Below are 15,047 nucleotides of genomic sequence, written 5' to 3'. Positions count from 1 at the left end.
TGTACCCTGTGTCGGGCTTGGCTCACTGAAAGATCCCCTGAGAATGAACAAAAGGGTGTGTGTGTGTGTGGAAGGGAGGGGAGCTAGGCTTTACATGTGTGAGTATAAGGGCATACAGTGTGAGGTGTGTATGCGTGTGTGTGTGTTGGTTTCAGCTTTGGTGGATGCACTGTGATGATGACTGATAAACATGTGCTGGCTCAGGGAGGACGCTCAGCCTTTAAATCTCAAACTTGTGAAAGATTGCGTCTGTTTGCATATAGCTGTTGTTATGCAAGCCCTCATGAAACTGGCAGAGGATGTTTCACCGTGTGTGAGTGATCAGAGATTGCATGGCTACTCTGTCTCCCTCTTCACACAGACAAACAAAACAGTCTTTTTAGGTAACGCTTAAGCCCTCAATTGAAATCAACGAGGTCACGCTGCAGATGAGCGAGAACAGCAGTGCTGTCCTTAAAAGATATTAGAGGGGAGTGTGTGTCATCTTCTAAGTACAAAAAAAAAAGAGTCAAAACTTGGCTTTTATCATGTTGCAAGGATGCGAAAGATAATTTGACTAATTGTTACCAGAAAAGCAGAAAAGTGCATCTCAGGATCATACATCACTCTCCCCAAAGAAGGAACATCACATATTGCTTTGCTTGAATTTGTTGAATGTGTGTATTCGTTTGAGTGTGTGTTCATAAATACCATACAGCAAATAATAATAATAATTATAATTCAACAAAAGAAAAAAAGAAATAAATCCACAAAACATTATATTATTTCTCATTACCAGAATGAACCAATACAATAAATTAAAACTATAACTGAACAGAAGTCCATTAAAATTGCTATATATATTCATATTGTATATATAGTATTCGTCTGTCTGTAGTCAGCCTCTCAGGTGCATGCTCAGCGGCGACCATAGGTGGTGACTGGAAGGAGTGGGAGGAGGCTCGGAGGGGGTCTAATAGCGAGCTGAGGGGTTATTAACGCATACCCTCATCAGCATCCTGAAACCTCAGTCCCATCACTCTGTTAACACTGGAAACAAGGGAACAAAGTCAGGAAAGGCGCACTGTGCTTTAGGAGGGGGAAACACTGCCCATTCTTCAAATAGTCTTTCATCAACAAAATGCAGAGGATCCTTCATTGTCAGGATGCAGTACCGCCTTAATATTAAGTCCTTTGGATCTCTCTGCCTTGTGCTGTGGCAATGTGAGGATATGGTGCTGTTAAGGAGTCCTTTATTGTTTTCCCTGTAGTAGGCAGAGCCACTGGGAAGGGGGACAAACGTAGCCGTGCGAGCTTATGAGGCTTATCGAAACCGGGGTGAAGCGTCGGGAGAGAGAACATCGGGCTTGGCTCAAATCACAAGCTATACACCCACTGAAACACGCTACGTTTGACCACAGGCAAGCAGTTTGTGTCTCAACTCTGTCAAAATAAGGGAAGAATTCTATATATTAAGGATGCAACATTTGCCCTGGGTTGTTTCATTATGTCTGGGACAGAGCTCATAAACATAAAGAGTTCAGTACCTAGATTTGTCCTCTTTACCTCCCTCCCCCCCAAGATTTTTCTTCATTTTTGTACAAGAGTTCAGGATGGTTATGGTCTGCTAAGCACCACATCTGAGGCTCTGTCTGTCCAGGTGCGAATGCTAACCTTTTCACATTAACGCTCAGCTTGCATTTGTCCTTCTCTCAACTAGAGTCTTTAACACTGTCTGTAAGGGGAGCTTAAAAAACCCCCAATAACAACTCCTCGGCTCCACCTTGAATGTCCTCTTCCTGCGCTCCCTCTAACTAGGTCCATTTTTGCCCCCAAGGGGCAGCTCTGATGATGTCCATTATCTGTCAGGATACCTCTATGATCTCCATGCTCCCAGAGAAGCTTGACTGCTTCCCGATTTTCCCCAGTTCTTCCCTGGACCTTGTCTCGGAGATGCCCTCCTCAAACTCCATCTGACAGCTGCGCCGCTTGAACTGCTTTTCAGATGCAGCCCCACTGTTATTCGAGCTGGTGGACATTGTCACTGCTGAAGACGACGAAGAGTCTCGGAGGTCTCGCTGCGTCTGTGGTGCTGACGGCTTCTCCCTCTGGGATTTGTCTCGTAACCGCACACCTTCGCTACAGCCAAATGCCACATACGCCGAGCTGCTACCGAACCTCACCGACGACTCCTGTCCCCCTACCTCTCCTGCTCCCAGCTCCATCCCTCCCTGACCACCTTCCTCTGCTCCAAAGTGCCAGGGAGCATCTGCAGTCGGGGTGACTGGAGTGACGGGGGTTGTGGCTTGGACAGTGTCTCTGTGTTTGGTCCACATAGCCCCAGAACCCACAGTGGGCAGGGAAGGTAATGAGAGGAGCAGGGAGCCCTTTAGGTTTTCTTCCAGGCTGGGGCTCTTGTGGTCCAGCAGCAAGTTGAGGGACTGCGGAGGCTGGCGTGGTTGGGAGTGGATCGGCGAACTGCTGCAGTTTTGTTTGGTTTTTCTTCTGGGTCTGGATGAGGAAGAACCAGAACGATGGACTCCTTCACTTCCACTGAATCCCAAGCCTCCTATGCTGCCCCCACTGCCCGGTGAGGGGAATGGTGAATCAGAGGAGCTGGGGCTGTCAAGGACGGGAGACTGAGAACAGACACCATTGGAGATGCCTCTTCCTGGGCTGTCAAGCTTGCACAGCTTGGGGACGTCTTCAGAGTGTGTGGGTGCCAGGTTGGGGCAGTGGGGACTGTTAGGGGAATAGACAGACTTAATGTCTAGGGAGAAGGAGCGTTTGAGTCGATTAGTGTCCATGATCCTCTCTGCAGAGAGGTGCAGGCCATTGAAGCCTTGCTGGAGAGAGGTGGGTGACGGCAGCTTGGGTTCCGGCGGGATGTGTGGCTCTGTGGCGGATGAGTCACAGTTGCTATGATGACCATTCATCTCGAAGCCTGTGATGACTCCGTTAACCTCTGAATTCTGCTTAGTGTTGTTTTCAGATTTCTTGTCATCGGAGGTTAAAGCTTGGAGTAATCGCAGGCCCTTCTCAAACTCCAGCAACTGACCCAGGAAGTTAAAGTTGGGGGATATGGACGGTCTTCTGTCCTTTACGAATCTGTCAGCAGAAAAAATAAAAAGTTTGAAAAAAATAGGACACAACTAAGCAATTGTGTTCTGAAGTGCGGTAATGGTTTTATAATAAATCACATCTGAATTCCTAAGATTACATAAATGACCTATATAAAGGGTGTGAGCCCTTTTACTGATTCACAATACATAATAGTGTGCCAGACTTGTCCTGACAGGGCAAAGCTAAGCCTTTTGTATAAACTACGCTTGCTGGCAGGGATCTAAGAATTAGATTCCACCTGACAACAGTGAGATGTCTTTGTACTGGTACTGACACCTTAGCTCAGCTGTTAATGGGTGGGAAGCGCAGGTGTACCTGTAGGCATCATCTGACGATAGGCCCATTGTCTTCATGATGTATGCTATGGCGATGGTTGCTGAACGTGAGATTCCAGCCAGGCAGTGCACAATGACTCTGCAGTTTGATACCTTAGCTTTGTCTGTTGAGAGGTGGAAACAAATATGTATGAATATATAGAACTATATGAAAATACATGCAACACTGCATACCACTGACAGGTCTCCTTTTTAGTAGGAAGTCTCGGGAGAAAATCAGTGTCTACTGAATAAAAACAGACATATCCTGAAAGAGTACAAGGGTTCATCTAAGCAGACAGTTTACCTATATTACATGTGCATGGTTACTAACAGAATATCACTGCATTCTTTGATGCATAATTTGAGATTAATTCACTTCCTCATCTCCACATGTCCTTCAAGCCAAACACAAAACACAGAACACGCCCTTACCTATGAATTCGTTCGTTTTGTCCAGCCATGGAAGTAATTTCTCACAGTAGTTGTCATTTACTGGGATGCGCATGAAATGGCTTTCGCTGATAAAGTCTGGCTTGGGGCAGGTGTTGCTGGCATTCAGCACATAGGTGATACCATTCTGAGCCATCAGATCCTGCAGAGAGGGACATGTATGTGGTTTAGCATCATGCTTTATTGCGAGTAAAAGCAAGTCAGACATTCTTTACTGGCAAAATATCCAAAATAAATGATACCTTATTGAGGACGTCTTTTTGTGATCCCAAATAGAGGTGAGGCAGGATGCGAGTAGGCCCTACGTTAGCTACAGGCAAGCAGGGCTGGGACAAGCTCATAGGTAGAGCAGTGGCAGGCTTCCCTTCACACAGGCCGGGGAAACAGGAGGAAAAAGCTGCAAAGCCTCCTGCAAGGAAAGAAGAGATGGAGAGAAGCGGTTAGGCATATGAATGGTTTTCCATTTAGACACACACACACTGGGAACTCTGCAAAGACTTCCATCACGAACACCGCACCATCATTAGCAGACCCTCAGTAGTCTTTAAAAGGTGAATCTGGGCTACAATGTCTGGGTCCCTTTAGAGCAGCAGGAGCTGGAAAAAAAGGGGCTCTCTGTGCTTCTGTGAGTGAGTTAGGTTAACTGCTGGGCGGCCAGGAATGCGCGTCTGGCCCTTTAAGAGGCAGGCGGCTCCACTTTTGGCATATGTGTATGTGTGCGTGTGTGTGGCTCCGTTTCCTGCATGAGCTCATGTCCTGTAGCAGAGCATTGCGTCAGGCTGAGGGAATGAGAGAGGCCACAGGTGCAGGGCCAGGACAGAGGCCCAGTAACATCTCCACTGACAGCTGAAAAGCACACACACACTAATGCATGGTCAAACGCACACCCACACACACACGACAGAAGACGAAGAAGATATGATCTGAAGAAATGATCTCATACTGTTGCGGTCAATATATGCCCAATATTCACTCTCACTGACATTAACACACTCTCCACTCAATTCACACACACACACACAAGTACCCATACTCATTAATAGTCTGCAGTACTGCAGTTGTACAACTACAGGGAGGAGGACAAGGAAAAGAGGTAGGGGTCTTCTTTGGGTGCTGACCTCGCTGAGGAGTGTGGAGAGGAGAGGGAGTGCTTCGAGGAAACCTTGAGTCCCAGAAAGACGATTAGAGCCTAATCTAGGTTCAGCCTTCCCTGACCCAATCCTGGATGCAGTGCATGCACACACCTTAATACACACACATACATTCACTTAGTGAGAGTGAGTGAGACATGACATCACTATCCCCAAGTAGCACACACAGCACAGTGCAAGCAGGACGCTGCCTTCCCCTGTAACACACACCCAGCTGCCCTACTCGAGTAACAACAACTGGCAAACAAACCGACGCACACATGTGGAGCACACAGTTTCATGTGCATGTACCCAACAAACAGGAGAGCTGCATAAAAGGGTTGTGCAAATCCACAGAAGACAGCAGCTTTTGGTATGTGGTGCTATTTCACAACAGCACAGCTTTTGAGCAGTGAGTAGGCCGGGTGCATCCCGATGACCTAGTGCTATTCTGGGTGCAATGTTCCTTTAAGAGCAAAGTGAAGAAGGCCTGTCTGTTTCCAGCTATTAATGGCAACCAGCGGAGCGATGACATCAACAGTCCACATGGGTGGTGGAGTGTAGAGAGGCATTTGATGCAGAAGGAGCAATCGGATAACTTTCAAGAGCAGGCTGAGGGATTGCTGCCATTACGGCAACAACTCTATGATCAAACCTTTTCTTGGCCTATACAATGTAGACTAAACAGACAGAGTGTGGAGTTCACACTACACTGTTTCTCCATAGCTTCTCTCCCTGCAGCGAGCCTACGGGCAGTGCTACAGCACTGATAATTGATAAAGCAGAGGGAGGAAGGGATCTCTGAAGAGTTTCTTTCCTGGTTTCCTAGTTCCCAGGCTGCTGGTGTGGAAAAAAAAATTGCACTACATATAGCATATACTGTATCTGCGTGAGGGAGTGGTATGTTCCTGGAGACAGTCGGATCAACAGGAATAGCTACATCACGCAGCAAGCATTTCCTTTTGTATGTGCTTACATTGTTAGAGAGTTGTTAGAAGGACTGAAGACAGGACATTCCACACGGTCTGTGTGTTTATGTGTGTGTGTGGGTGCGCAGGGAAATGAACACACGAACAGAAATATTCTAAATTGATTGAACTGATAATTGTAGTCCCGACTAGTGTAGCACGCCTAATCTCGTGTTAAATAAACACAAAAAAAGCACAAAGTTGGGCCAGCTAGAGTTTGCCTGTGAGTGAGTAAGGGGTTACTGGCATAAAGGGTGACTGAAGTCAGAGATAAGAAAGCAGGACTGAGTGTGCCTTCTGGCTTTTTGAGTGCTATTACAGCGACATTACGTCAACACAATTACAAACACCTTCCTTGTAGTCAAAGCTTTACACGGTTGGTGCTAATGGACATTAGTCACACAGGAGATAGCGTGTTATTGTCACCTCGTCACCTGACCTTGCTCTACTTAGGGTTGCCAAGACAACAAGGAAAAGCAGTGTTGTTGACACCGACACCACCCTGCTCCAAATACTGTTAAGAAACAAGAGTATATGAGCACACTGATTTATGCACACATACACCAAAAAACCTAAAAGATGTGGCCTCACATTCTCCATTAGAAAAAGATGACACATCCGTTCATTCCTATCTAAGCACACATATAAACATACTGTACACTCACACTGAGGTCACTGAAAATACCCTGTGACACACACCAGCCCAGCTGTCTGTGAAGATGACATCAGAAAGTCAAATGGGAGAGATGAGTTCACCTTCATGATAATCAGCAGAAACTGACACCCTACATTAAACTCACGAGTTAAATTTCCCACAGACATACCAACCTAAACCTACAGTTTTGTTTTTGTGGAATAAAAACCAGAGCTTCTCACATTATTGTTCAAACACTGAAATCATGAAAACATACTCTGGCAGGATGTGACTAAATTCTGAACATACTCTTTAAAAGAAGAAAAGAAAAGAAAAAAGAAAAAAAAGCAGTTTGGGGAGTAGGAAAACCCACAACCGGGAAAGAGGGCACTGTGTCGCCATCGGCAGCTCTCAGCAGTGGTGACTTCCTTTTTCCGTTTTTCTCTGCCCACTTCATCATTTAAGCAACTGCTTATTTTCCTCTCTCTTGCTCCGTCAGAGGCGAGCACTCAGGCCTTTCTTTGTTTGCCGGCAGCGAGCAGCAGTCCCTCTCCTCACCAGTCATTTCCCACATCTAAATTAATACCCAGCTTTCAGTATGAAGGCATGGGCTATTGTTTCGCTAACGTGAAAAGTGTGTATGCTAAGCAGATCAAATTCAGACTCTTCAGAGCTGTGCTGCTGCGGAAAACTAAAAGATGAATGGAGGGTGGAATAAGCGCCGAATGAACAGAGGCACACAAAACACCTGCCTAGAAGTTATGGTTTAATGGGATCTCTGCTATTACATCACTGCTGTTCGTACAATTGACTTCCTTGCCAACACAAGCTCACCCCCTTTCTGTGTGTGTGTGTGTGTGTGTGTGTGTGTGTGTGTGTGTGTGTGCTTCAGCCTCCGTTTTACTCTTTTACTTGTCTGTTAATGGAGTAGGGGGGGCAATACACAAAGCAGACGTGTTCATGCACACAGACAAGCTTTCAGGCCCAGGGGGTGGGGGGGCATTGAACGACTACCCCACTCCCCCTCCATCATTTTTCTCTTTGGCTGATATCAGGGGAGACATGACGCCATCCTCTGTGCCCCTCCAGCTGTCCCCTCCACTATGAGGGGACATTAGCATCTCAATGTACCCGCTCCCCTCCCCGCCTCGCCCTCCTAACATGACATCATTGCACACATGTCCCACTTCAGCTCCACAAAGGCTGTGCTGGGGCCTGACGATGCAATGAAAGTGTGTGCGCTTGTGTGGGTTTTTGTGACAGAAATGTGTAGACTGACAGAACATGGATGAGATAGTAGGATGAGGTCATCGCTTTCATGCACAGCATCGGCTTTATGATGGCTGGGAATGAGTGCACAATATTTACGTCATATTAGCTGACGGTTAAACTTCATTGCTCTTTATCTTACTGGACAGATAGCAGGAATATTCCACTTTGATCAACTGCCGTTTCAGCAGCACTGTGTTACTGCAATAAAAGACCATAAACCACCATATAATTTAGCCTGCATTGACAAATCTATTTCCACAGAGATGTGTTAAAGTGCTCAGTACCTGTGACACATCTATTTTCATCTGCTGATGGCAAATGTGATCCCCCACCCACCCCAGCTTTCTCTGAGTACATGAATTTGACACTTACAGCAGCAGAATCTGGTTGTGTAGATATAACCTGTACATGCACATGTGCACATGTGAAGAGTGACAGGTGCAGATAACTGCTTTGAGCCGGTGCTCTAAAATGCCCTGCGTGTACCGTCTAAATAGACGTACATCTGTTATCCAAAAGGTTCAACTACAAAACCAGCAAATTAATTTGAGCAAATGACGAGCTAAAGACATATTTTGTGCAACGTGCACGATGCCGTATTGTCGTATAAAAAGGATTTTTCCATTGCTCTGCATTGCCTCATTGCTCTGTGTGAAAAGGTGTTATGTTAAACACCTGCAGTGCACACTGCACACATATTGATAACATAATCTCCACAAGACACCATTCTGCAGAGAGAGCGAGTGAGCAGGAGCGAGAAAGAAAAGCCAAGAGCAGAGGAAAAGAAAGAGAGAAAGAAAGAGCCTTTGTGATAATTTTACATCTCAATGACCACAGGCTGAGAGAGCATGAGCACTATGTCATACCATGGGTCACAGCTCTCATCCGCTCCCCCACAAGCTCTTTTTCTCTCCTCTTTTCCCTCTTCATCGCTTCTCATCTTCACGATGTCATCTTCTTAATCCCCTTTCTTCCTATTCTATACCTCTAAACAAATTAAGTCCAAAACCAAAAGATGGGACAGCAACTCTCAGGTCTGGCTTGCTACGCCTAATAAATTCTTTTTTAGCCTGATGTAGAATCCCATCTCTCTAATAACTCTTAAAAATTCACTTCACTGCTATGTTTCGTTCGGATAAAGCTTGAAATGGTAAATACCTGACAGTCCACTGTGTCTTTGTACTCATCTGCAGCGCACAAACTATTATCAGTGGCTTTCCACCTTGTTTGCACCTTTTCTGCATGTATTCAGCAATTGTGCATTTCATAGCCTTGCAACTCAATGCATATCATAAATCACATTCCATCTTCTGCATGTATGCCAAATGCATAGGCCTTCAATCCAAACATGTTGCATCTTATCACCTTGCACCCACACAGACACACGTATCCCTTCTCCTCCAGGTGAATACACACCTCGAAGCTCTCTCCCCTCCTTCATCCGGCGGACCCTGATCTTCAGCCTCATGTCTGTGTCCTGCAGGTCCGGCCAAAAACAGTCCTCTGCTGGGGCAATCACCACATCCAGAGGCATCCCCCAGAACGCACTCTGTTCTCCTCAGAAGAGTGACAAAGGTGAGCCCACTGAAAACCCCAAGTCCACAAAACTCCACTCAAGTCAAGTTAGTTGTTCCAGCTGTCCAGCCGGTGACCCTCAGCAAATGGACCCAGCAGAACAAAAACTAGTCCAAAATGTCTGTGGACACGCTCCTCAAGTCAACAAATGGCCAAAATCCCATGCAATGACCACAAAAATTCCTAAAATTCTCCTGCGTCAATATTTGGTAATTCTGTGGTTTTGTGAAGAATGGTGGCCACAGAGAGTGCCAGAGAAAAAACAAAAGTGAGTAGCCTGTAACGCCTGTATGTAAACGCCAGTTGTAATCTGCCTGCAGCTGGTTTACAGAGCGTCTGTGTGTTCCTCTGAGCGCTCTCTCTGTCTCTGTGAGTCCACAGCCAGAAGAGCAGCCCACTATTGTTGTGCCGCTCCACTCTCCTTTCCTCTCATTCGCTCAGTCACTGGCTTACACTCCTCCCTCTCCCTCCCTCCTCTCTCTCTCTCTGCAAAGAGGATGACGGAGCTGCACTCTCTCCTCGAGCTCTGGGGGTGAATGAGCTCAGTTGCCGTGAGCTCAGACTCTACCCAACCTCCCCTCCCTCCTTCTCCTCTGCTACCTCCCTCTCTTGTGGAGCCAGTGCTCCGTCATAGCTAATGTCTAAGGCATGTAACCACATTCCTTACTCACCCAGCAAATATGCGGCCACCTCAGGGGCCTAGCTACAAAACAGGCCTCTATCAGGGTAGGATGGAGGCTAAACCACAGCTATCACACTGTTAACAAACAGCTATGTTATAGATTTAACTGTCTTTGTTCTCAATGAAAGAGAGGAGAGAGATAATGCTTGGCTTTTGGAAGCCTTTCACTGACTGCCATTACTTGTCTTTGTAAATGCCGTCATACATAACAAACAGAAATATGCTTTATTTTTATTTTTTTTACATGAACCGTTTTCCTGTTTTCTCATTTAATTCATTTGAGACGTTAGGGATGATTACCTGATGATAATTATATCATATCTACAATAATTAGACTCCTACAGCTATGCAGTACTATCTATTACTGAGTAGAAACTAAATACCTACATTAGGTTGATTGCCTTAAATGTACTGCATCCTCTTAGCACATTACGCTTACTGCAGGAGAGGGAATTAAGGCTGTGCCGGTGCGCTGACAGCTGATTTGTCTCCCAAGGTGAGGGAATGTATGTGACTTCACCACTTTTCCTGCACTGGTTCATGTCTAACATGTTTGTGTTTGGATACTGCGATTTTGTCTGGAGGATGTGAAGGTAGCCAGGCGAGAAGAAAGAAAGCAAAAGCAGAGCAGAAGTATGGAAAAAAGAAAGAAATGAAAGCAGACAAAAGAGGAAGGGAATACTAGAGGTGATGAAAAGACCAAACAAGCTCGTGGTCAGCCAGCCACCATCCATTTGACAGGCCACAGACTCCTGGTACTTTACTATGGAATGACAAACACGTGGGCAACAAGTCCAGTTATGGAAACGAGGCAGTAAAAAACTTCACAAAACTACTGGAAGAGACTCAGTGTTAGCAAATTGCGATGCAGGTACAGCTGTTTATCGAGTTATTAATATGAGGCTATTGTGTTTTGTGCGTTTCTGCAATAAGTCAGAGCATATTCAGACTTGCTTTGTCGTCTTTTTGGCACACGTTTATGCCAATCAACCTTTGGCTGAAAATAATAGATGTATGGAAACAACTATGTTTAGCCCAGTTGACCGTCCTTTCTATCTCTTCTGTCCCATGCTGAGACTTCACGGTGAACTGATTACATTCAAACTAGGTCAGATGGACTTCAATGACATTAAGTCACCGCACTGCTCCAAAAAAAAAGAGAGAGAGAGAAAAGGCAAATAAGCTTATACAAGATGTCCAGTTAGGGGGCCAGCTGCATGCTGACTGACCTCATCTCATCACTGCAGACCCCTGAATGATCACACATGGGTGAGAAGAGCTTTACGTCATCCTCTGTTCAACTGCAAGAGAGGGCGCGAGAGGAAATGGGCCTAATGATGAGCTTTGTGAAAAATGCAGACACTGGTTTTGGGAGAGTGACAAACTATGAATAAACACACGTCACCCCACAATCACCATTTTAACACACACTCATGCACTGTTCTCCCATTTGCATCTGAACAGGTGTGGCATGCCATGGTGGTCAGCTGGGGTCGCTACGCTTTAAACCCACAGATCATCACCTCAGTTTGAATCCACGCCTCGGCTTAGTTGTTCCGGCTGTGTGGCTCGAAGCCATAAAGTAGCTTTGAAACACACGAGGCTCTAACACCTGCAAACTCTGAGCAGTGGAAACCGACAGCAACAAAATAAAGTAGCTGCTGGCTGATACCATGCTGAAATACCATGCTGTCGCTCTCTTTATACGCCTCTCCTCCTTCTCTGGTCCTCAGCAGGGTAACAAGGCTGAGAATAGTAGATGTGTTAATTAGAGGATTACAGCCAAGATGCTATAAATGACAGCCGGGCCTTCTTTATTGACTGCACATGTGTGCCCTGCAGCTACAGAAATAGGTGGGATGGTCACTTTGCTCGCCCCCTCCGCTGAGATTCTCCCTTAGATTTAGAGCATACCTTTATGGTGCAGTGCTTGTTACTAAGGCGACGCATGTTTACACACCCATACATACACAGAGCCCAGCCAAAACTGATAATGAGCAGTTGGTATGGGAAGGAAACAGAGAAGGTGGGTAAAGAACGAGGAGCCCTGGGATGTCCGAACTGACTGGGAATGCCTCAACAAGAGATGGTGGTGTTGGGTTGACTGAAAGGAGAAACACGACCTTTGCACCTGACCACTGTAGAGAGTTGTGAGGATTATAGAGCTTGTAGTTCTGTGCTTATATGTTGTAAATGTATCATAAATGCAAACATACTGCATAGTGCAGGGTTCAGTCTGAACTATAAACCCCTTTAAATGTTGCATAAAAGTTTACATTTATTGCCCTTAAGTTAAAAAAAAATGACTAACTTAACTTTTGCCGTGAAATTGGTCGGTTTTGCACAATAAACCAAATCTTTATTACTGAATAAAAGGTAATTACTGCGCGTACACAGTTTTACTTTTCACCACATAGATAACAAAGACTAGATGTCCTATGTGGCCATAATACGAACATAAAGATAAATTAGTTAATATTCTGAATCTTTCTTTACAATTATTTAATAAACTCTTTGAAATGTCTTTTAAAATACTGAATTTTTTTGAAATTAAGATAAAAGCACTAAAACACATTCTAGACACTGAAAATGTATTAAGCTTAAATTATGAATAATTTGATATTAATAATTAATGACTAATTATTTAATGGACTGAATGAGTCAACTCTACTCCAATATTGTTCTCTTTTATAACTCAGTATAAAGTTAATATATGCTTTTTTTTTTTTTTTTTGCTCCAGCACAAATTTAAACATTTATCACCAGCAGTGCATCAAAAAAAACCATAATAAAAATAAAGTCACACACGTATACCCGTAAACTCAGTTTGCACTGACTTGCTGATACAAATATTTTTCTTTAATATATTTTGTCAGAGCCCACCCCCCCCTCCTTTTCCACTGAGACAGGCAGCAACAGGAGCGTCACTCTACACCGTGGATCATCTGTCAGGATATCACAGGAAAGAGAGACGTCATCCTCTGGATAGGGCAGGTTAGGCTGATGAAGACTGTCAGTTAATGCATGTGTGTGTGTGTGTGTCTGTGTGTGTGAGAGAGAGCAGGAGAGAAGGATGACTGGTGCAAAGGTGAGAGAAAGGAGAGAATAGTGCTCCGGGGATAGGAATAGAGTAAATAGTTATTTGTGGCTGTGTGTGTAAATACAAGTTTATGCACTCTTGCACAGGTGTATGATCACTGCACATGTGTGTGTGTGTGTGTGTGTGTGTGTGTGTGTGTGTGTGTGTGAGCGAAAATGTGTTGATAGTGCTGGTTGTCAGGGGATCAGTAACAAGGATGCTCTTGCAGTGATGTAATGCCTACAGGAGAACACAGCTGCCATGCCTGGGGGGTGAGGTAGTCACCAGGGGAGAAAGAGGGGAGGATGGATCGAGGAATGGAGCAATTGAGGGTGGGGGAAGTGCTGAAGAAGAGAAGAGGAGGGGGAGATTAAGTCATGGGAGGATACTGGCGAGGAAGAGGGGCTGTTTGAATCAATAGGGAGATAGCTGAAATAATGCTGTCATATTGCCAGGGGACATTAGAAATGTCACCGGTATTGTGTGTGTGCTCATCTTGACTCTTTTTCAAACATCAATAATTGCACCACCATTAATCTGCACACACTACTGAAATTTTCTGTTCAGCTTTTTAGAACAGAAAAGTGTTAAACCTAAGTGTAAATATGTGAGTCTCTCAGACATATAGAGAAGCTTTATGTCTTTGTTACATATGACAACATCAAAAGGGTTGAGGAAGTGAAAACAGGGAATCGGAGGGAAGGGCAGGTGGTGGATGGTGGCTCTTAGATGCAATCGAGAGAAGGAAGCACAAGATTAGGGGTGCACTGATGCACCACCTGGTCATGTGTGAGGCTGGGCATGAGGCAGTCTGATCTCTATCTGCACAGCCTCGAGGGATGCTAGCTCGTAGCACTCATTCGGCAGAGCCCCCTACCCTCCAAACAACTTAAGCCCCTGGAGAAGCTCAGAACCCGGGGGTTACTGCACCAGTAAATCTGTCTCACTGGCAAGAAATTAGTTTAGACTTACTTTTAGACACTCACTCAAGCATTTCCACAAAGTATAAACACACACAGACACACAAAACGGGGAGAAGCTAAAAAGGGTAAGCTATCAAGCACACCAAAGGGGGTTTTCAGGACCAGACGGGTTTTCATAAACCAGATGAACTACTTAAAAATACCAGTTGGAGGTTTTGAATGGTGTGTGTGTGTGTCTGTGTATGCATGTGGAGACAAAGGGGGACTGTTAAGTTTCAATATGAATCGGTGCTGGCCACTGCATGTGTGTCTTGCGTGCATATAAAGCCTGTGAATTCACTTTGAGTGCATATAAAATAAATGTTAACTTTAGCTTTATACAGCGAGACAGCGTACAGCTGTTTTCTGCGGTTTTATATGGATGAATAATGTATGTGTGTGTGCAAAACAGGCTGAATATGTGCAGAAACCATGTCCATGACTATACAGTAATGAAAACATGAAGAACGCGAATGTGTGCGTGCATTAAGAGCACACACTTCACCCTGCTCTGATTTCCCCAGAGGTGAGTTTGTCTACACAGGTTCTCTTGAGTAGAACGGATGGCTATTTCATTCTAAATGCAAATGGCCTGAGCTGGAATGCATAGAATAACACCCCTCATCTCTCTCATTGTCTCTCGCATGTGGTATCAGTCTTATAATGGCGATACTGTGACAGAGAGGAGCTGACACCAGATCTGTTTGTTTTTAATGGGCTTGTTTCACTGCTACGTGCAGACAGACAGGCAGGTCTCAGATCAGTTTAGTGTTAATTAGCTCCTACCAGCACAGCAGGCAGACTGACAGATCCACTATCCTCACAACAGAGCTGGAAGCCACGCCATCTGCTCCTCTGTTAGCTCAGCGTCTTGTC

General features: G+C 45.1%; 1 protein-coding gene across 4 annotated transcripts in view; it reads right to left on the bottom strand.

Annotated features, from left to right (window-relative positions):
* Positions 1-1,242: 1,242 nt before the first annotated feature.
* dusp8a (dual specificity phosphatase 8a) overlaps positions 1,243-15,047 on the bottom strand; it is a 39,792-nt gene continuing 25,987 nt past the window's right edge. For 3 of the 4 annotated variants that reach the window (XM_063480015.1, XM_063480016.1, XM_063480017.1), the window contains exons 4-7: positions 4,112-4,278; positions 3,852-4,011; positions 3,418-3,541; positions 1,243-3,087 (exon numbers count right to left, since the gene is read on the bottom strand). In XM_063480015.1, the coding sequence (XP_063336085.1) occupies positions 1,845-3,087; positions 3,418-3,541; positions 3,852-4,011; positions 4,112-4,278 (1,694 nt within the window). In that variant the 3' untranslated portion in view covers positions 1,243-1,844. Of the gene's footprint in view, positions 3,088-3,417; positions 3,542-3,851; positions 4,012-4,111; positions 4,279-9,289; positions 9,969-15,047 lie in introns of those variants that run through there. The other variant, XM_063480018.1, reaches the window with a different exon arrangement.

Source organism: Pelmatolapia mariae, linkage group LG7, assembly GCF_036321145.2.
Source record: "Pelmatolapia mariae isolate MD_Pm_ZW linkage group LG7, Pm_UMD_F_2, whole genome shotgun sequence".
Taxonomy (NCBI): Eukaryota; Metazoa; Chordata; class Actinopteri; order Cichliformes; family Cichlidae; genus Pelmatolapia; species Pelmatolapia mariae.
Note: the sequence above shows the minus strand (reverse complement) of the source record. Positions and strands in the feature narration are given on the sequence as shown.